The sequence below is a fragment of the Papio anubis genome, chromosome 14, assembly GCF_008728515.1.
Source record: "Papio anubis isolate 15944 chromosome 14, Panubis1.0, whole genome shotgun sequence".
NCBI lineage: Eukaryota > Metazoa > Chordata > Mammalia > Primates > Cercopithecidae > Papio > Papio anubis.
In genome coordinates this window covers 27,167,237-27,187,010 of record NC_044989.1, presented here as the reverse complement: position 1 = coordinate 27,187,010, position 19,774 = coordinate 27,167,237, and the positions used below count along the sequence as shown (strand labels likewise).

The window sequence follows — 19,774 nt, the reverse complement described above, 5'->3', positions numbered from 1 at the left end:
ATTATTATCTCCCTCCCTCTCTCCCCTCTCCTCTTAGCCCCTCGGGCACTGGAGGTGGAATTCCTCCTCTCAACTTGGCTCGTCCACGCGGGGAGGAAGGGGATCTCCCAGGTGCCGGAGACCCTAGCACCTGCGCCTCCCCGCACGCCCCCACCGGCTCGTCCGCTTGAGCTGGGAGAGAGAAGGGATAAGGGATGGGGGCCCCGGAGGCGCCATTGGGAGGGTCATGGGAGGAGCCCCGAGAGGACGGGGGGTGAGGGGGCGGGAGGGGAATGACGGTGGCGAGAACCCCGGCTGGGCGGGGCGGGCCCGCGCGTCCCGGCCGGGCTGCGGCGGAGCGAGCGGGGCCAGCGCTGCAGAAGGCGGCGGCTGGCTCTCCGGGACGGTCACATCCCGCTGCAGGGGCGGGCGGAGGCCGCCGCACTGCCTCCCGCACCGGGGACCCAGGCCAGCGTCCGGGCAACGCCCCCTGCTCCCGGACAGACTCCGCGGCCCGCCCGAGCCCTGGGGGTTCCGCAGACCCGCGCCCGCTCGGCCCGCAGCTCGGCCCCGCGCTACCCGCCTCGCCGGGCCCGCGCCGGGATGGGGTAGGGGCAGCGCCACCGAGTCGGGCGATGGGCCGCCCTCTGGGCACCGAGCAGCCCCCGGAGGCCTGACCAACCGCGAGGACCGGCGGAGGTGGGTGTGGGCAGGGCTGACCGCACTCTGGGGGCGCCCGGGCAATGCGGGGGTGGGAGGGCGCGGAGAAAATAGGGTTGTTGTGAGCTGTGAGGAGCCTAGGAGAGCTGCTGCCCGACCCCCCCCCCCCCCCCCGCCGTGCGTTGTGGGCAGTCCTTGACCCCCCACAACTCCTGCCACCTCCAGGAGCCCCGCCTGGATGTCAAGCGGATGCCACAGTGCCCCCCCCAGCGGACTCGGTGGGGACATGGCTTCGCTGGTGCCCCTTTCCCCATATCTAAGCCCCACGGTCCTCCTGCTGGTCAGCTGTGACCTGGGCTTCCTGCGAGCAGGTAAGTAAAGGGGAACGGGGCGGAGGGTCAACCAGAGCTAGTCAGTGGGTGAAACCTGTTAACACCCTGGCTCCCACAGACCGGCCTCCCTCTCCTGTGAATGTGACGGTCACTCACCTCAGAGCCAACTCGGCCACTGTGTCCTGGGACGTCCCAGAAGGCAACATCGTCATTGGCTACTCCATTTCCCAGCAAGTATGAATCACCCTTCTGCTCCCCCAACCTGTGTCCTTAGATTTCTGCACATTTCTTCACTTAGGTGGGGGGATCTGGAAGCTGCCGTATCCTGGCTCAGGCTGCCCTTTTCACGCTACTCCCCCGGAGTGCTTGGATGTTGAAGAGTCTCTGGTTGAGCCTTGTAGCCTGGCACTGGGGTGAGGCTGTCCTCCTCTCCCCTCATCTCCCTGCAGCGGCAGAATGGCCCCGGGCAGCGTGTGATTCGGGAGGTGAACACCACCACCCGGGCCTGTGCCCTCTGGGGCCTGGCTGAAGACAGTGACTACACAGTGCAGGTCAGGAGCATCGGCCTTCGGGGAGAGAGCCCCCCAGGGCCCCGGGTGCACTTCCGAACTCTCAAGGGTTCTGACCGGCTACCTTCAAACAGCTCAAGCCCAGGTGAGGGTCTGTGCTATTGGATTCTCTGGCTGCTCACCTGGCTTGCAGCCTCTTACTTACTTCTCTAAGACAAGCAACAGACTAGCTGAGTTGAATAGGATGATTTAATTCATTGTACTGCCAGGAAAGGAAGGAAAAGCAGGTGGGAAGGGGACTGGGTATAGACAGGCTGGTATTGAGTTTTTCGGGGGAAGGGCTTTTAAGCTTCCTGTTACCCAACTTCACATCAGCTGCAGCCTGCATGAGTGCGTAATAAACCTGCAGCCATCCTGCTTTTTGGTCGCTAACCACCTGTCCACCAATGGCTTCCTCCCAGGGAGGGGCTACCCTACACTCCAAGGGCAATATTATGATGAGTCTACCCTCTCTAATCCCCAGCATCTCCATCCTGCATATGTCTACATAGATAGCTATTCCCCAGTAACCCGGAGTCTGCCTTCTTCTTTCTCAGGTGACATCACAGTGGAGGGTCTGGATGGAGAGCGGCCACTGCAGACTGGGGAAGTGGTCATCATTGTGGTGGTGTTGCTCATGTGGGCTGGTGAGTAAGCAGCTAGACAGGGGACTAGGGACTCAGTAAAGGTGTGAGGTGGCAAAGGTTGTCAGGAGAAAAAGAAGTGAGAGATGGGCCAGTTGCAGTGGCTCACGCCTATAATCCCAGCACTTTGGGAGGCCAAGGCAGGCAGATCACCTGAGGTCAGGAGTTCAAGACCAGCCTGGCCAACATAGTGAAACCTGTCTCTACTAAAAATACAAAAATTAGCGGAGTGTGTTGGAGGGTGCCTGTAATCCCAGCTACTCGGGAGGCTGAGGCAGAAGAATCGCTTGAACTCAGGAGGTGGAAGTTGCAGTGAGTGAGCCGAGATTGTGCCACTGCACTCCAGCCTGGGCAACAGAGCGAGACCCTGTCTCAAAAAAAAAAAAAAAAAAAAAAAGAAGCGAGAGAAATGAGAAATGGAGTGGGGAGATAATTAGTTGAGGAGGGATGATTTGAACTTTGAAGAGAGGGAGAGGAGGCTGTTGAGAGCCCGGAGAGGAGGACTGCATGGGCACCAGGAGTTCAGGATGTTCTTCATGGATTTTCTAGAAGCTATGTGGGTATCTCCCTGTGAGGAGGGAGGTGGAGATGAAGGCTCAGACTGTATTGTGTTTCAGCTGTAATTGGGCTGTTCTGCCGTCAGTATGACATCATCAAGGACAATGACTCCAACAACAATCCCAAGGAGAAGGGAAAGGGGCCGGAACAGAGTCCTCAGGGAAGGCCAGTGGGGACAAGACAGGTGATGTGGGGGCCAGTGAGGGCGGAAAGGGTGATTCTGCCCCTGAGGGGCAGCCAGGGAAAGGAAGAAGGCCAAAGAGGGGCAGAAAAAGATGGAAAATGGAAGACCTGAGATGGGGGAGGCTGGAGAGAAAGGGTGGCACCTATTACCTTCCTGAAATTGAGACACAGGCCATTTTCTTTCACAGAAAAAATCACCATCTATCAACACCATCGACGTTTGAGTGAAGAAACACACCCAGAAGAGAGATGCACTAACAACTGGGGATGGGGATGGGGTCAGGGAGAGCCCAAGATGGTGATCTGCCTGAGACTCCCAGAGGGTAATGACACTCCCACAATCTCAGGCCTGGTACCCATCCTCTTTCCACTGTGAGCAGAGCCAGAAGGTAGGTCTGTTAAGAGTCTGTGCCCCTGGACCTGGGGAGTGGATATCAGATGGGATATCTCCTTCCATCCCCCGGTCCAGGGGAGAGTCACTTGTTGTATCCTACTCCATTAGGTCCCAAATGGGGGCCCCATTTCACCTGTATCAGGACTCTCAGCATCCCCAGCTGCCCCCACATCTTGCCTCTGGGCCTCAGAGAGGGACTGGTCGCATTTTCTGTGGGTACTCCTCTTACCCCAACAAATAAAAGGAATTGTCTGAGCCTAGAGGCAGATGCTGCACTGCACTACTCCAATGTCTTCCATGGAGCCTCAGGTGCTCCCCCTCTCACCTGGCAGCCCCGTCAGCTGCTAGTGATCTCACTCCTTGGACATTTTTCCAATAAAGGTTCTTGGACAAACTGGAGCTGACTGTATAGTATGCTGAAAACATTTCTTCACCTTGTCTCTCTCCCGACCCTCCAAGGGCCCCTTACACCACCACCTACTTGACAGGAGCATTGCAAGATGTGATAATACCCCACCCTAGGATAGGGCCAGGAAGAAGAGGTGTAGAAAACTAGAACCCCAGATTATTTTGCTTTGTTGGGTGAGAAGGGGAAAAAAGAGAAGAGAAAGATATAAGTTCCTGTACCACTGAAAACGAAGGCATATCATATGAAAGAGCACCAGCCTTTTTATCTTCACTGCTTGCATTGACAGCACAGCTCCTCAGCACTTATTCTTCTGACTCCTCCATCAACCCTGGGCTAATGGTCAGAAAAGGACTAAGCAGTGTCTTGGGGACTAATGAAAGGACAGCTACACTCATGGATTCCTTGGCGCCACATGCTCCTATCCTATGTGTTCCTGTGTCTGTTCTTCCCTCCTTCGTGTTCATCTCTGTCTCTGTTTAGTCAAATTCAATAATAACTGTAAATCATAAATGAGTTTATATTCATGCTCTGCCACCATATCCAGAGGAGGATCCTGAAAATAAAACTGAGGGGTTGGGACTCCCCTGTCAAAAGAATTATCATTTGAGCTCTGAGGCCTACTTGTTTCCTGTGAAAATACGGGCTGTCCTCTGCTCTTTCCTATTTTCTAAGGGTTGGTTGGTAGCCATGAGACAAACACCTGTTGACATTTGCAACCACTGTTGGGGAAGGCTTCTGGACCCACAGTCTGTCTGGAGAGCATATGCTACACTTTCTGGAGAGTTACAGATCTTCCCAACTTTGGATCATTTCAGAGCAGGCTTATGAATAACTCCTTTCTGCATTTCAATCTCTCTGGTATGTTAGAAGATAGGCCAAAAAGTCTGAAAGGGGCTCCAATCCAAACAAAGATCAACAGGTGAGTCCCTTTTCTACTTAACCAACTTCTAACCCCAGGTATCACAAGACAACCTGTCGGGTGAGCCAAGTCAGGTCTGCCCTCAAAACTGAACCATAGGCCAGGAACCATGGTTTACGCCTGTAATCCCAGCATTTTGGGAGGCTGAGGCAGGTGAATCACATGAGGTTGGGAGCTCAAGACCAGCCTGACCAACATGGAGAAACCCAGTCCCTACTAAAATACAAAATTAGTCGGGCATGGTGGCGCATGCCTGTAATCCCAGCTACTTGGGAGGCTGAGGCAGGAAAATCGCTTGAACCTGGGAGGCAGAGGTTGCAGTGAGCCAAGATCGCGCTATTGCACTCCAGCCTGGGCAACAAGAGCGAAATTCACTCTCAAAACAACAACTACAACAACAACAAACTGAACCATAAAAGCATTCCAATATAAACAGCAGTCTTTAACTCACCATTACCTGATTTGGAAGTAGTGTACCTTACGTTTCTTTGGCAGCTGGTTCCAAAACACTCATCTCTCAGATTCTGAGAATAAATGTCATTTATTGGGATGGGAGTGTCACAGATTTTATAGTATCGTGGCATGCAGAGAGCGAGCTTGGAGTTGAGAAGGAACATAAAAGCTGTTTAAAGCTACTAACTCTGGGTTGAATCCCAGTTCCAAGTCCTTCGCTGGCTGTGTTAGTTTGAGCAAGTGCCTTGAGTCTCCTGTTATGTAAAATGCGACTAATAATAACGCTATCCTCTTCAAAAGGCGGTTTTGGGATTAAATGACATAAATGCACGTACAATACTTTACACAGTATCTGGCAGACACATAGTATTCATCGTTAGCTATCGTTATCAGCCTTGCGATTCCGTGCAAGTCATGTAACCTATTTGGGTACAATTCCGCCAACTGCAAAAGGCCTATCATGGCAACCGCCCTGCTTCCCTCCAGGGTTGTGAGGATTGAAAGAGAGTGCACTCAGCAACAGCCAGGTACATCAAAGAGCGAGACGGACCGCTATGACGTAGGACCCAGGGCTGGCCGAAGACTTGTGGGCGGGGCTTGGTCTCGAGTTTGCATGCGGCGACGGGATTGGTCAAGGGGAGCATTCATCAAGCCCTCTCAAGGGCCCGCCCTAGGTCTCACCGCGCTTGCGCACGTTCTGTTTGCTTCGCCGCAAAGCTACGTGTAACCTTGCGACGCGTGTTGCGCTCCGGTCGCATAAGCGTCAGCGGCTGTCGCTGCGACTGCGTGGCGGGTTGTCCAGGTAACCACGGGAGTTGTCGCTGTCTGGTAGCATCTGAGAGACAAGTGTGCGTCATGCAGTTGAAGCACCTGAGGACCCTGCTGAGCCCTCAGGTGAGGAGTTGCCTGCCAGTCCCTCCCCCTTCCGCTTTATGTTCCAAGAAAAGTGGGGGAACTGAAGTTTAATGATATTGAGCTCCTACTGTGTGCAGAAGGCTATAAAGGATATAGCGATGATCTGGACCCTGTCCTGTCGATACAGTGTTCAGGAGGCGAGATGCAGCGCTAAGGACTTGTAGCTTTCCTTACATTTCATTCACATCAGTTGTGTACAGGCCCCGTGCTGGGACTCGAAGGATACCCAAACCACCCGACTTATTCCCCTGCCTTCAGGAGGCTCGTATTAGAGGGAGAGGTGCACATGTAAGCAGCGAGTATGAATCTGCCCATAATTAAATAAACGCCTTAGGTGCAAGCCCTGAAGGGGGAATGCAAAGACCGAACCGTGTATTCTGATTCAGGAGAGGCTGGGCACCAGGTGAGGAGCCCTGAAACATGGTGAAGAAAGGGTGGACTTTGGAGTTAGCACAGCAGAATTTAAGCCCTAGCTCCACCACTTCTTTCTTACTTTCTTTCTAAAATTTCTTACCTTGTCCTTATTTCAGATCCACCACTATTTATTTATTTAACTATTTGAGTCAGAGTCTTGCTCTGTCGCCCAGGCTGGAGTGCAGTGGCGTGATCTCACTGCAACCTCCGCCTCCCGGGTTCAAGCGATTTTCCTGCCATAGCCTCCCAAGTAGCACGCCCGGTTAATTTTTGTTTGTTTGTTTGCTTGCTTTTGTTTTTGTTTTTTTGTGGAGACGAGGTTTCCCCATGTTGACCAGGCTGGCCACCACTACTTTAAACAAATGACCTGATATCTCTAACTTTAGCCTTTATCATACGGTGTCTCGGAGCACTCACAAACTTCTTCATTTGAAAAACATGAGTACTAATGGCAACTTTGGGGGACTTGGGGAAGAGTTATATAGAGTAATATAAACAAAAGAGCATTGTAAACTGAAAAGCAGTGTGAAAAATTGATAGACAAGAGGAAAGGACATTCAAAAATCAAAGGACAGAATAATACAAAGCTAATAAGAATAAGATGTCTGGCCAGGCACTGTGGCTCACACCTGTAATCCCAGCAATTTGGGAGGCCAAGGTGGGAGGATCACTTGGGCCCAGGAGTCCAGGACCTCTACAAAAAAATTTTGACCAGACGCCTGTAATCCCAGCACTTTGGGAGGCCGAGGCGGGCGGATCACCTGAGGTCAGGAGTTCGAGTCCAGCCTGGTCAACATGGTGAAACCCCATCTCTACTAAAAATACAAAAATTAGCCAGGTGTGGTGGCAGCTGCCTGTAATCCCAGCTGCTCAGGAGGCTGAGGAAGGAGAATCGCTTGAACCTGGGAAGCAGAGGTTGCAGTGAGCTGAGATCGTGGGGGACAGGAGTGACACTATGTCAAAAAAAAAAAAAAAAATTAGCCACGTGTGGTGGCAAGCACCTGTAGGCCCAGCTGCTGGGGTCACTGAGGTGGGAGGATCTCCTGAGCCCAGGAGGTCAAGGCTGCAGTGAGACGTGATCACACCACTGCACTCCAGCCTGGGTGACAGAGCGAGACTCTGTCTCAAAAATAAATAAGATGTTCCATAACTGAATGTGTAATATGTACTAGGGCATCTTAATAAAGAAATTGGGATTGTGGTTTATGGATTTAAATCATGATTCTAGGCCAGGTGCAGTGGTTCATGCCTGTAAACCAAGCACTTTGGGAGGCCGAGGCAGGCGGATCACCAGAGGTCAGGGGTTCGAGACCAGCCTGGCCAACATGGTGAAACCCCACCTCTACTAAAAATACAAAAATTAGCTAGGTGTGGTGGTGCATGCCTGTAATCCTAGCTACTTGGGAGGCTGAGATGGGAGAATCACTTGAACTCAGGAGGCAGAGATTGCAGTGAGCTGAGATCGCACCACTGCACTCCAGCCTGGGTGACAGAGCGAGACTCTGCCTCAAAAAGTAAATTAATTAATTAAATAAATCATGGTCCTACCACTTACAAACGGTGTATGTGAACTTGGGCAAATTACTTAATCTTTTTGCGCTTCCATTCCTCCATCTGTAAAAGGGGGATAATAGCATCTACCTCAGTGTTATGAGGTAAAATGAGATTATGCTTGTCAGGCACTTATCAAAATGCCTATTCTATGGTAAGTACTTGTTAAAGGTAAGCTCTTATTATTTTATTCCCTACCTCACTTAATAAAACAATCTAGTGAGGTACATATTGTAGATAAAGCAGAATTGATTATGGAAATCAGGAAGGCTTCACAGAGGGTGTGGCATTTGGACAATAGAAGGAAATTAGAACACAGGCCGGGCATGATGGCTCACATCTGTAATCCCAGCACTTCGGGAGGCCAAGGCAAGTGGATCACTTGAGGTCAGGAGTTCAAGACCAGCCTGGGCAATACGGTGAAACCCTGTCTCTACCAAAAATACAAAAAAATTAGCCGGGCACGATAGCGCACGCCTATGGCCTCAGCTACTTGGGAGGCTGAGGCAGGAGAATCCTTGAGCCTAAGAAACAGAGGTTGCAGTGAGCTGAGATTGTGACACTGCACTCCAGCCTGGGGGACAGAGTGAGACTCTATCAAAAAAAAAAAGAAAAAAACAGAAGGAAATTAGAACAGAAAATAGTTGTGCTCTCTCCGCAGTTGGAGAAGACAAAAAAAAAAGAAAGAGATTTGTGCTCATTGCTCAGCAAGCTGTCTCTTGAATATGTAATTTAAACATTTCTTTGCCCTAACGGAAAAATTGGAAATGAAATCCTCCTTCAGTCTCTCAAAATAAGATGATGTCATGATGCAGGTAGGGCTGCATGCCCAGGATTGGGCAAAGCGATAAAGCAGGAGGATCAGCAACGGTTGATGAGGAGCCCTCAGCCCTTCTAACCTAATATAATGAAGAGTTAGAGGATCATAGTGATGGTGGTGTGGCTATTTTCTGGCTTGAGGATTTGGAGGAAAAGAGCCTTTTTATTTCTGACTTTGGAGATAGGTGAGTTTGGAGTGAAAAGTGTCAATGTTTTAAGCCAGAACTCTAGTATCCAAATAATTAATCAAACAATTGGAGCAGAAGAAAAGCAGAATAAATGTTTTCTTTTCAAGGAAGGAAACCCTTCATAACAGAACTAGTCCCTTAGGACCAGAGCTAGTGTTGGAAGGGTCAGATCCAGTCAGAATAATTCACCTGGATAACTTCTAACTTGAGTTTCTGTGAAGTGGGTAGTTAAGAAGAAAAGAAAGTGGGATTGTTCATCCTGAGTCTCAACTCGTACTCCCCCTATCTTGAACTCTCACTGTCTCTCCCCTTCCTGCCAAATAAGCCCAAACTCCTTTGCCTGGCTTCAAAGACTTCCTGAGCTGGCCGTTTTTCCTGCCCTACCCCTTCTATTCTACTATTTATAAGGTATAATAGTTTCAAATAAACTAAATTACTGTTTCTTGTCCAGAACTTGCCTTTGCTCATTGCCATTCCTTCCATCTCAGATAACTTCCTACTCAACTGCATTCATTCTTCAAAGCTTAATTTTGATAATTTAAGCATAAAATTATCTCAGGCTTCTCCAAACTATTGCAGTATTTTATACATACTTTAATAGGACTTTTCCTATTTTACACCATCTTATTAGACCTGGAGGCAGGATCTATGGTTTGTTTTTTGTCTCTCAGCCCCTGGCCATGTGCCTTGATCAATAAGGTGCTCAAAAACTATTAATTGAATGAATGGCTAACGACCAAAACTTACCAGACTAATTGAATTTATTTCAGTAGTAGACCTGGGAACAAGGAGGCCATTGCAGAGATTCATTCATACAGTTGACTTAGCACACTGCCTCTTAGTGCATTTGCATATGAGTCTCTGGAAACACATTGTTCTCACAGTCCAGGATCTGAAGGCCTTGGAGACCAGGATGGGCTACAGGCATCTCTTTGTTTTGAGGATAGAATCATGACAGAAAGAAAATTGACCAGAATTACACTAGAATTAATAGAACTAGAAATGCTTTTGGTATTCTAGACCAGCACATGGGTTTGTTTTTACCCCTTTGCCTCTGCAGGATGGAGCTGCAAAGGTGACTTGCATGGCTTGGTCCCAGAACAATGCCAAATTTGCTGTCTGCACAGTGGACCGAGTAGTCTTGCTGTATGATGAACATGGAGAACGGAGAGATAAATTCTCCACCAAACCAGCTGACATGAAGGTAAACAGTGTATTCACGTGTACCTTAACCTGTTGGTGGGGTCTCACAACCCTGGAAGACCTAGTCTGCCTCCTAGCCGTCGGCATAGGAAATGGTGCACCCCACCTTTTTCTCAGTATAAATCCTCAAGCTCCCTTAGGAGCACACATATACCTTTTTTTTTCTCTTTTTTCTTTCATGTGTGCTCATTACTTCTTTTTCTTTTTCTTTCTTTCTTTTTTTTTTTTTGTTAGTATGGCAGGAAGAGCTATATGGTGAAGGGCATGGCTTTTTCTCCTGATTCCACTAAAATTGCCATAGGACAGACTGACAACATCATCTATGTCTACAAGATTGGAGAAGATTGGTGAGGATAGAGATTGGGAGATGCGATTGCCCGGGAAAGAAGGGGAAGGCAAGAGAAATGCCTCACTGGGGAGGGGAAATAAAGAGGATGAGAAGCCAAGCTTGACCGTTGAAGGCAGAGACTTTCTGGAGTCTGTTGTTGCTTTTCTGCCTTCGCCTGTGCCTCGTGTTCTGCAGTCCCATCCCTGGAGGAAACAGTCCAAGATCAACAGCAGGCCCTGTGAGATCCTGGAAGCCCAGAGTGATGTCGCATCTTTGTTATTGTTCTGAAACTTCTTAGGCTGCCTTATATGCCTCCCTTCAGGGCTCCTACAGAGTAGTCAGAAACACTAGTGGGCCAGGGAAGAAATCTGCTCTTTCTTCTCTTCCCTCAGCATCATTTTTGGCAATTTGTTTATGGAAGTGGTTTTTAATATGTTTCCCCTCCTTTTGTTTGGCAGGGGTGACAAGAAAGTCATCTGCAACAAGTTCATCCAGACGGTAAAGTTCAGACCAGTCACTGGAAGCTTAGGATGAACAAACATATATCAATATATCTACTTATAAATACAGCCAGGAGTTGCATTTCTAACATCTGAATGTGACTTTTCCTACTGCAAGGATGGTGCTTCGTGGCTGTACACGGTCATCTGCTGTCTTCCTTAGAGCCCTGTTGTGTCCCTTCCGTATAGGAGATTGACGTGGTGGTGTGTGGTGGGGTGTTGAAGTTGTTATAAATGTGTTGGCCCACACAGATGAGGTTATCCTTTTTATCATTTCCTTTCACACAGAGTGCTGTCACTTGTCTGCAGTGGCCCGCAGAGTACATCATTGTCTTTGGGCTGGCTGAAGGGAAGGTAAAAGAGGGAAGGGAAACACAAGAGAGGGGGTGGTAGGGATAATGGTTCTGGAGAGAGGAATATGGTTCACCCTCTTTCTTAGGATCAAGTTGTATGCTGGGGAGAATGCATAGGGACCAGTTTTGTGGGATAGTTTTTCCTTTTTTTCTTAAGGCCTAGTTAAATTTAAAATAGCCTAACCATGCTTCTGTCATTTTTCCATTTTCAGGTTCGTTTAGCAAACACCAAAACTAATAAATCATCTACCATCTATGGGACAGAGTCTTACGTGGTGTCCCTGACAACAAAGTGAGTGAAGAGGAGTAGTATCACAAGAGTCTGGAAGTGTTAGAAAAACGCTGTGGGGAAATATGGACTGCAAGACCATAGTATGAAAGGCAGGAGAACTGGTAGCAGGAACCACAGACAGGGTTGTGTTTGACAGAGAAAGGGGCTTTCTTGGTGAGATAAAATAATCTCTTCTTATATTTCTCTCCTTTCTCCTTTTTTAGTTGCTCTGGGAAAGGAATTCTCTCTGGTCATGCAGATGGTACCATTGTTAGGTATTTCTTTGATGATGAAGGCTCTGGAGAGTCACAGGTATGAATAAAGAATGTTGTGGGAGGCTGACGTGGGTGGATTGCTTGAGTCTAGGAGTTTGAAACCAGCCTGGGCAACACAGTGAAACCCTGTCTCTACCCAAAAAAAAAAAAAATACAAAAATTAGTTGGGCATGGTGGCGTGGGCCTGTAATCCCAGCTACTCAGGAAGCTGAAGTGGGAGGATCACTTGAGCCCAGGAGGCTGAGGCTGCAGTGAGCTGAAATAGCACCACTGCACTACAGCCTGGGTGACAGAACAAGACCCTGTCTCAGAAAAAAAAAAAAAAAAAAAAAAAAAAAAGGATGCTGTGGGATAGGGGATAAGGAAATTCCAGGAACCCTCCTAGAGGAGGTTGGACTTCTAAGGCATTTGGATTGAGGTACTAAGGGAGGAAGCTAGAGGAGTGAGACCTCAGGGACAGAGACAAAGTTGGATGTGGCCACTGAAAGGATTTGTGTTTAGGAGCCTGGAGCTTACTACTTATAAGAAGGGATGACTCAGGTGGAAGGGACTTTGAGACAAAGGGAAATAAAAACTCTTAGGGTAATGAAAAGTGAAAATTATTCCTATTTGTGTAAAATATATATAATATATATTTATGTATGTGGTTTCATAGAAACAAGAGTTAACAGTTTACTCTGGAGAGGGGAAAGGAAAAAGATGGGGAATAAAAAGGAAACTTTCATGTTACTCTATATAATTCTGTATTGTTTGAATCATTTACATTAAGAATTACTTGTGGGCTGTGCACAGTTGTGCATGCCTGTAATCCCAGCACTTTGGGAGGCCAAGGCGGGTGGATCACCTGAGGTCAGGAATTCGAGACCAGCCTGACGAACAAGGTGAAACCCCGTCTCTAATAGATACAAAAAAATTAGCTGGGCCTGGTGGCACATGCCTATAATCCCAGCTATTTGGGAGGCTGAGGCAGGAGAATCGCTTGAACCTGGGAGGCAGAGGTTGCAGTAAGCCAAGATCGCATGCCATTGTACTCCAGACTGGGCAACAAGAGGGAAACGCCGTCTTAAAAAAAAAAAAAAAAAAAAAAAAAAAAAAAAAAAAAAGAATTACTTGTATAAGCCGGGCACAGTGGCTCACTCCTGTAATTCCAGCACTTTGGGAGGCTGAGGCGGGTGGATCACCTGAGGTCAGGAGTTCGAGACCAGCCTGGCCAACATGGTGAAACCCCATCTCTACTAAAAATATAAAAATTAGCCAGGTGTGGTGGCATGTGCCTGGAATCCCAGCTACTCGGGAGACTGAGGCAGGAGAATCGGTTGAACCCAGGAGGCGAAGGTTGCAGTGAGGTGGAATGCACCACCGGACTCTAGCCCAGGTGACAGAGTGAGACTCCATCTCAAAAAAAAAAAAAGAGAGAGAATTACTTGTATAATAATTAAATTTAACCCTCCTTAAAAAAAGAAGCCCTATGCTCTTTGTGGGCCTAGATGCTGTTGGTTAATGTGTAGGATGTCTCCGTTTTGGAGGAGCTTTACCAGGTATATATTAAAAATTTCCAATACGTGCCGGGCACGGTGGCTCATGCCTGTAATCCCAGCACTTTGAGAGGCCGAGAATCACAAGGTCAGGAGTTCAAGACCAGCCTGACCAACATGGTGAAACCCCATCTCTACTAAAAATACAAAAATTAGCCTGGTGTGGTGGCACACACCTGTAATCCCAGCTACTCAGGAGGCTGAGGCAGGAGAATCACTTGAACCCAGGAGGCAGAGGTTGCAGCAAGCCAAGATTGCGCCACTGCATTCCAACCTGGGCAACAGAGTGAGACTCTGTCTCAAAAAAAAAAAAAAGAAAATTCCAATATACAAGCATTTTGAGGTTTTTCTAGAGCACAAGGTCAACAAGTGTTTGTACAGGGATGTGTGTGTGTGTGTGTGTGTGTGTGTGTGTATGTGACAATTTGTGAAGAGTTCAAGATTAGGTTGTGTTGGGATAGGAAAATGTTGGAAGAGACTTCTGCAGGGTATTATGGTCAGAGTGAAGGTACCAGGTGTTGAGAATGAGGAATTTTTTGGGTGGAGTCTTCGGAGAGTGATTGAAACCCTCTACTTCTGTCTTAGGGGAAGTTGGTTAACCACCCATGTCCACCCTATGCCTTGGCATGGGCAACCAATAGCATTGTGGCTGCAGGCTGTGATCGGAAGATTGTAGCCTATGGAAAAGAAGGCCACATGCTACAAACTTTTGATTATAGCCGTGACCCTCAGGAGCGGGAGTTCACCACAGCTGTAGCAAGTCCTGGGGGCCAGTCTGTTGTGCTAGGAAGTTATGACAGGTGAGTCCCCTTTCCAGTTTTATCTTCTGCCTGCTTTCTCTGTGAACACTCTCTGCTTTAGCCAAATTATTCTGAGCCAGAGTGGGAGACTGGAGCAGAATCAAATGTATGTATGTAATTCATGCGCTTTCCTCTTCCTGCTCCCTCCATCCATTGGTGTGCTGGCAGTTCCAAAACGTCCTGGGCTCTTGTTTTGTCTCTGTGCCTCTCCCTGCACTTCCATAGCAAAATTCATCTCTATTTTCTGTTTCCATTGCCCTCTTTGAGACCGCTTAGAGTTTCTCACATTATATTACAGTTTGTTGTTTGCAAACTGTTGTTGTGTAGCCAGATAGATGGCTGAATCAGAGTCCTTAAGAAGGGGGCTTATTATTCATCTTTTTATCTCCAGTGCCTAGATTAGCATCTACATGCTTTATATCTAAGATATGCTCAGATGTTTGGCGAATGAATGAATGAATGATGGAACAGCAGATAAACAGCCATGTTCCAGGTCTCGTCATTTCTCTGGCATGTGTTTAACCCCAGCTTTGTCAGTCCTGTGTTTCTACCCCCTTCAATCTTATGTCTCCTTGTGTTCTCTTCTTTCTTCACTGACTCCTACCATTTATCTCCTTGTTGCATATTTTTTTTGCTTCTAGTAGCTTATTTTTCTCACCTGCCCTGGTCTTTTTGTTTTCTCTGCTCCCCTCACACTTATTCTATTTTAGTTTTGCCTTGATTTTCCCAGCTTATTTCCTGTGCACCTTTATATCCTCTCCTGCTAGACTGCCTAGCTTGTCTGTTCTTTTTATTTCCTTTCTTTTCTGATATAGCAAGACTAATTTCCTTTGCTCATAAGCCCATTTGCACTCTTTAGCTCAGCCTTGATCTCTTCTAAAAGCCACATACTTTATTTCAGGCTTCGGGTGTTCAACTGGAGCCCTCAAAGAAGCATCTGGGAAGAGGCAAAGCCCAAGGAGATTGCCAATTTATACACCATCACTGCCTTGGCCTGGAAGCGGGATGGCTCACGGCTCTGTGTGGTGTGTTACTAGTAATCCCTTTCTGGATTGGTGACTTTCACCAAACTAGAAAAAAATCCTGCCTTATCCTAAAGCACTCTTCCCTGACACTAGAAAATCTCCTCTTTCCTTTTGACCCTAACCTAAAATTCTGGCGTTAAAGGCAGGAAAGAGAAATTCATACTTTATTGGAGGTCACAAAAGGGACAAAAAATTGTGTGTAGGCAGGGCTAGTTTCTCCCTTTTATCCCATTAATATGTTGTGCCCTTGAGTCCAATGATTGTAGCCTCTTTCCTTATGGTAATTCCAAAAACTGCCAGGTCTTTCACTGCCAACTCTTCTGTAGACTCTAGAGCCTAGGTTTTGAGGATGTCTCTAGATACTCTCCCCATGCCAGTGTACTATGTGTGTGACCTTTTATGCTGTCACTTTCCCTTCTAGGGCACACTATGTGGTGGGGTGGAACAGTTTGACTGCTGTCTCCGAAGGAGTATTTACAAGAACAAGTTTGAGCTGACGTATGTGGGACCTAGCCAGGTAAGCAGGATGGTAGCCTACTGCACTGAGACTTTGCGTGGCTCATTCATCCTTATAACATTTCCCTGCCTCTGGCCACAGCCGTAGTTCAAATTTCATCTTCATCCCTCTGGAAGAGCTGTTCTGGGCAACAGAATATGTCAGGGCAACACCTTGGTAACTTTCCTGCTGTAGTTCTTGCAGCTTATTATAAGAGAAGTTTTGGCGGGGCGCGGTGGCTCATGCCTGTAATCCCAGCACTTTGGGGGGCCGAGGTGGGCAGATCACGAGGTCAGGAGATCGAGACCATCCTGGCTAACATGGTGAAACCCCGTCTTTACTAAAAATACAAAGAAATTAGCCAGGCGTGGTGGCGGGCGCCTGTAGTCCCAGCTACTTGGAAGGCTGAGGCAGGAGAATGGCGTGAACCTGGGAGGTGGAGGTTGCAATGAGCCAAGATCCTGCCACTGCACTCCAGCCTGGGTGACAGAGCAAGACTCTGTCTCAAAAAAAGAAAAAGAAAAGTTTTAAGCACCAGGCGTAAGGTGTGCAGATTGCCACTTAAGCCTTCCTGGCTTAAAACTTTACTGTCTACACACTGGCATTTGGGCAATTGGATAAATAGGATTATAAATGTGAACTCTGTTGTTTTAAGGCCTCTGAGCTCACTGTGTATGATGTTGCAAGCTAAAAATTTCTCAGTTCCTGGGCCCACTTTTCTCTTTTTTCTACCTCTGTCCTTCCATTTATTATACATTGGTTTCTTCATTCTTTTATTCTTTCCAGAAACATTTATTCATTCTCTACTTTGTGTCAGCAGTGTTAGGCATTGGGAATACACAGATAATTATCTGTAAGACATTGTCCCTTGATCGAGGAGATCATTATAACAGAGGACACAGACATATCAAAAAATAATATTAGCCAGATGCAGTGGCACATGCCTGTAGTCTCAGCTACTCAGGAGGCTGAGACAGGAGGATTGCTTGAACCCAGGAGTTCAAGGCCAGCCTAAGCAACATACTGAGACCCTGTCAGTCATTCAGTCAACCAATCAATACGTACACTGTGATCAGTGATATATAAGGTTTGTACAAAGACTATGAGAACATAGAATGATTGGTTTTACCCAGTGGAACTTTCAGAATTATATAAATTGTGAGCGTCAAAAGAGATAATATAGGAAAGCATTTCATAAATAGTAAATCCCCATATAAACGTAAGATATCATTACTATCAACAATATCCTAGACCCAGGGAGGAAACAAGGTATTAGCTTTGTTTAGCACTGTGGAGGTAGGCAAAGGGCATCGTTGTTCACCCTTCTTTTGGGCTGGGGAAGCCTAAGGGGCTCAGACTTGTCCTTTACCAAGGTGATTGTGAAGAACCTGTCATCAGGAACCCGAGTGGTGCTCAAGTCACACTATGGCTATGAGGTGGAAGAAGTGAAAATCCTAGGAAAGGAACGTTACTTGGTGGCCCACACATCAGACACACTGCTGCTGGGGGACCTGAACACTAATCGGCTTAGTGAGGTAGGAACCAAAATTGATGGTAGGGTGGGGAATAGGGCATCTTGGCTTAATACTTGTGGGGACCCAAAATCCCTTCTGTCCGTGAGAAGTTCTAACATTCTGGTGTAGGGGACCTGGTTTCAGGGAAGGAGACCCAGGAGGTTATAATCTCAGAGTACGAATCACCATATTTGGACTGTTTTTATGCCATCTCTCAGAAACATCTCTCTGGTTTCTCTCAGGGACCAGAGCAAATTCTGATATAGCACCTCCTTTGTGTAGTGCCAAAGCCTATGTAAATATGATCTTTCCGCTTCCCAACCTGTCATTCTTTCGGCATTATCTTGGGTATTTATCCACATTGCTTCTTAAGTCTTCTCTCATTGCAGATAGCCTGGCAAGGATCTGGTGGCAATGAGAAGTATTTCTTTGAAAATGAGAATGTGAGTAGAACTTGATTCACTATCACCATCTCGATCAGCCTCCTTCTAGCTTCTGTGTCATAAAGATGGCAAGTTGCAAGGGATAGGGAAACAGCAGATAAACGGGAGGATGAAATTGGCAGGGTAAGAGAGCAAGGAGAAAAGTGGTAGTCACCTGGAACTGACAGTACATCTCCCACTACTGTTTTTCTTCATGTAGCCTTTCCACTGTATAACAACTCCATTTTTCCCAGGTATGCATGATCTTCAATGCCGGAGAGCTAACCCTGGTGGAATATGGGAATAATGACACCTTGGGTTCCGTACGCACTGAATTCATGAACCCCCACCTCATCAGGTACCCTCACAAGATTCTCTAAATCCCTGAAACCCAAAATAATTCCTCTTGGACTCCTAAATTCTGCGTCCTCCAGTTAATCTAAAAGATTCAGCCAGGCGTGATGGCTCACGCCTATAATCCCAGCACTTTGGGAGGCAGAGGCAAGCAGATTACTTGAGTCAAGGAGTTCAAGAGCAGCCTGAGCAACATGGTGAAACCCCCTCTCTACTAAAAATACAAAAAATTATCCAGGCATGGTGGCACACCCGTGTAGTCCCAGTTACTCAGGAGGCTGAGGTGGGAGAATCACCTGGAACTTAGGAAGTCGAAGTTGTAGTGAGCCGTGATCACACCACTGCACTACAGCTTTGGCAACCAGAGTGAGACCCTGTCTCAAAATAAATAAATAAATAAAAGCTTCATCCCATATGGTACTTCAGAGCCTTTAATAAACATCCCAGCTACCTCAGCCCATTTTGCCTTACCTCGCCCTTCATGTTTCAGTGTTCGTATTAATGAGAGGTGTCAGCGAGGAACAGAAGATAATAAGAAATTGGCTTATCTTATTGATATTAAGACTATTGCTATAGGTGAGTAAGACTCTCTCATAATTTTAATAACAAAATAGATGTTTATATCACACTTCCATACCACAGGATTGTGTTCAGTGGGGAATGCAGGAATCTGAGAAGCACCAGGTAAATAGTAACCCCACATGTACACTGGATATATATGAAATGTTTAAGTCAATATGTGTGCATCTATACCTGGATATCTAGATATAAAAACAAAGGTGCAGGCCAGGCACAGTTACTCATGCTTGTAATCCCAGCACTTTGGAAGGGCAAGGCAGGAGGATCATTTGAGCCCAGTAGTTCAAGGCTGCAGTGAGCCATGATTGTGCCACTGCACTCCAGCCTAGATGATGGAGTAAGACCCCATCTCTTAAAACAAAAACAAAAACAAATCCCAAAGGTCCATATAATTATTCATGTTCTCTAGACATATATCTTAGGGTTGGCAAATTGTGAGTGGTAGAGAAGGCCCATTAAATTTATGAATTTTCCTGTTTAGACTTCATAGAATCATAGACTGTTAGAACTGGAAGAGGTCTTATTTTTTGTATAGTTTATCATTGGTAACTAATAATGACAGAAACTTTTTTGCATTTCACAATTATCATGAAATGTTTCAAGCATAAAAAATAGTATAGATTGCATTACCTATACAATGTAGCTGTTAAAAATGGGGCTCTGGGCCAGGCACAGTGGCTCACACCTGTAATCCCACCACTTTGGGAGGCTGAGGCGGGCGGGTTGCTTGAGCTCAGGAGTTTGAGATCAGCCTAGGCAACGTGGTGAGACTCTGTCTCTATGAAAAAAGAAATTAATTAAATTAAAAAAAAAAAAAAGAATGGGGCTCTGGAGTCAAACCATCTCACTTCTCTACCTGTGTGATCTTAGGAAGTTACTTCATCTTTCTAATATCTCAGTTTCCTACAAAATAGGGATAAAAATAGTACCTACTTTATATGAAATACACTTATCCCTGGTACATAGTAATAAATGTTAGCTATTAATAATAATGATATTTTTCTTGCTTTGGCAGTACATATATTAAAATTGGAATGATAAAGAGAAGATTAGCATGGCCCCATGCAAGGATAACACACAAATTTATGAAGCTTTCCACTTTAAACCAATTTTTTTGAAAGAAGATATTATCACTTGTTTATTCATACCCATA

At 46.8% G+C, this 19,774-nt stretch overlaps 2 protein-coding genes and 1 non-coding gene across 4 annotated transcripts in view; all 3 read left to right on the top strand.

Moving 5' to 3' along the window:
• Window positions 1–301: 301 nt before the first annotated feature.
• FNDC4 (fibronectin type III domain containing 4) lies at window positions 302–3,697 on the top strand. 2 transcript variants are annotated; one of them, XM_003908447.3, is made up of 7 exons: window positions 302–678; window positions 865–1,010; window positions 1,090–1,205; window positions 1,421–1,625; window positions 2,077–2,166; window positions 2,781–2,905; window positions 3,093–3,697. In XM_003908447.3, the coding sequence occupies exons 2-7, from the start codon at window positions 878–880 to the stop codon at window positions 3,126–3,128; spliced, it is 705 nt and encodes a 234-aa protein (XP_003908496.2). In that variant the 5' UTR covers window positions 302–678; window positions 865–877; the 3' UTR covers window positions 3,129–3,697. The 2 variants fall into 2 exon arrangements, with proteins under 2 accessions (XP_003908496.2, XP_009182155.1); XM_009183891.2 differs by lacking the exon at window positions 2,781–2,905.
• Window positions 3,698–5,772: 2,075 nt separating this feature from the next.
• The window catches only part of IFT172 (intraflagellar transport 172), a 44,083-nt gene continuing 30,081 nt past the window's right edge, over window positions 5,773–19,774 (top strand). The window contains exons 1-14 of the mRNA XM_031655037.1: window positions 5,773–5,973; window positions 10,027–10,170; window positions 10,404–10,516; window positions 10,956–10,995; window positions 11,286–11,351; window positions 11,563–11,642; window positions 11,846–11,933; window positions 14,017–14,231; window positions 15,133–15,256; window positions 15,678–15,773; window positions 17,126–17,287; window positions 17,656–17,709; window positions 17,943–18,046; window positions 18,533–18,618. Coding sequence (XP_031510897.1) covers window positions 5,935–5,973; window positions 10,027–10,170; window positions 10,404–10,516; window positions 10,956–10,995; window positions 11,286–11,351; window positions 11,563–11,642; window positions 11,846–11,933; window positions 14,017–14,231; window positions 15,133–15,256; window positions 15,678–15,773; window positions 17,126–17,287; window positions 17,656–17,709; window positions 17,943–18,046; window positions 18,533–18,618 — 1,411 coding nt within the window. The 5' untranslated portion in view covers window positions 5,773–5,934. The remainder of the gene's footprint in view (window positions 5,974–10,026; window positions 10,171–10,403; window positions 10,517–10,955; window positions 10,996–11,285; window positions 11,352–11,562; window positions 11,643–11,845; window positions 11,934–14,016; window positions 14,232–15,132; window positions 15,257–15,677; window positions 15,774–17,125; window positions 17,288–17,655; window positions 17,710–17,942; window positions 18,047–18,532; window positions 18,619–19,774) is intronic.
• Window positions 19,625–19,726, top strand: LOC116270380. The gene has a single exon (XR_004178424.1). It is a non-coding gene; the product is annotated as a U6 spliceosomal RNA (small nuclear RNA).

Bases quoted from the DNA above. Each gene is read 5' to 3' on its own strand.
- FNDC4 (XM_009183891.2), top strand. From the start codon at position 878: ATGTCAAGCGGATGCCACAGTGCCCCCCCCAGCGGACTCGGTGGGGAC. The intron at 1,011-1,089 runs GTAAGTAAAGGG...TGGCTCCCACAG, and splicing joins CCTGGGCTTCCTGCGAGCAG to ACCGGCCTCCCTCTCCTGTG. The intron at 2,167-3,092 runs GTGAGTAAGCAG...TTTCTTTCACAG, and splicing joins GGTGTTGCTCATGTGGGCTG to AAAAAATCACCATCTATCAA.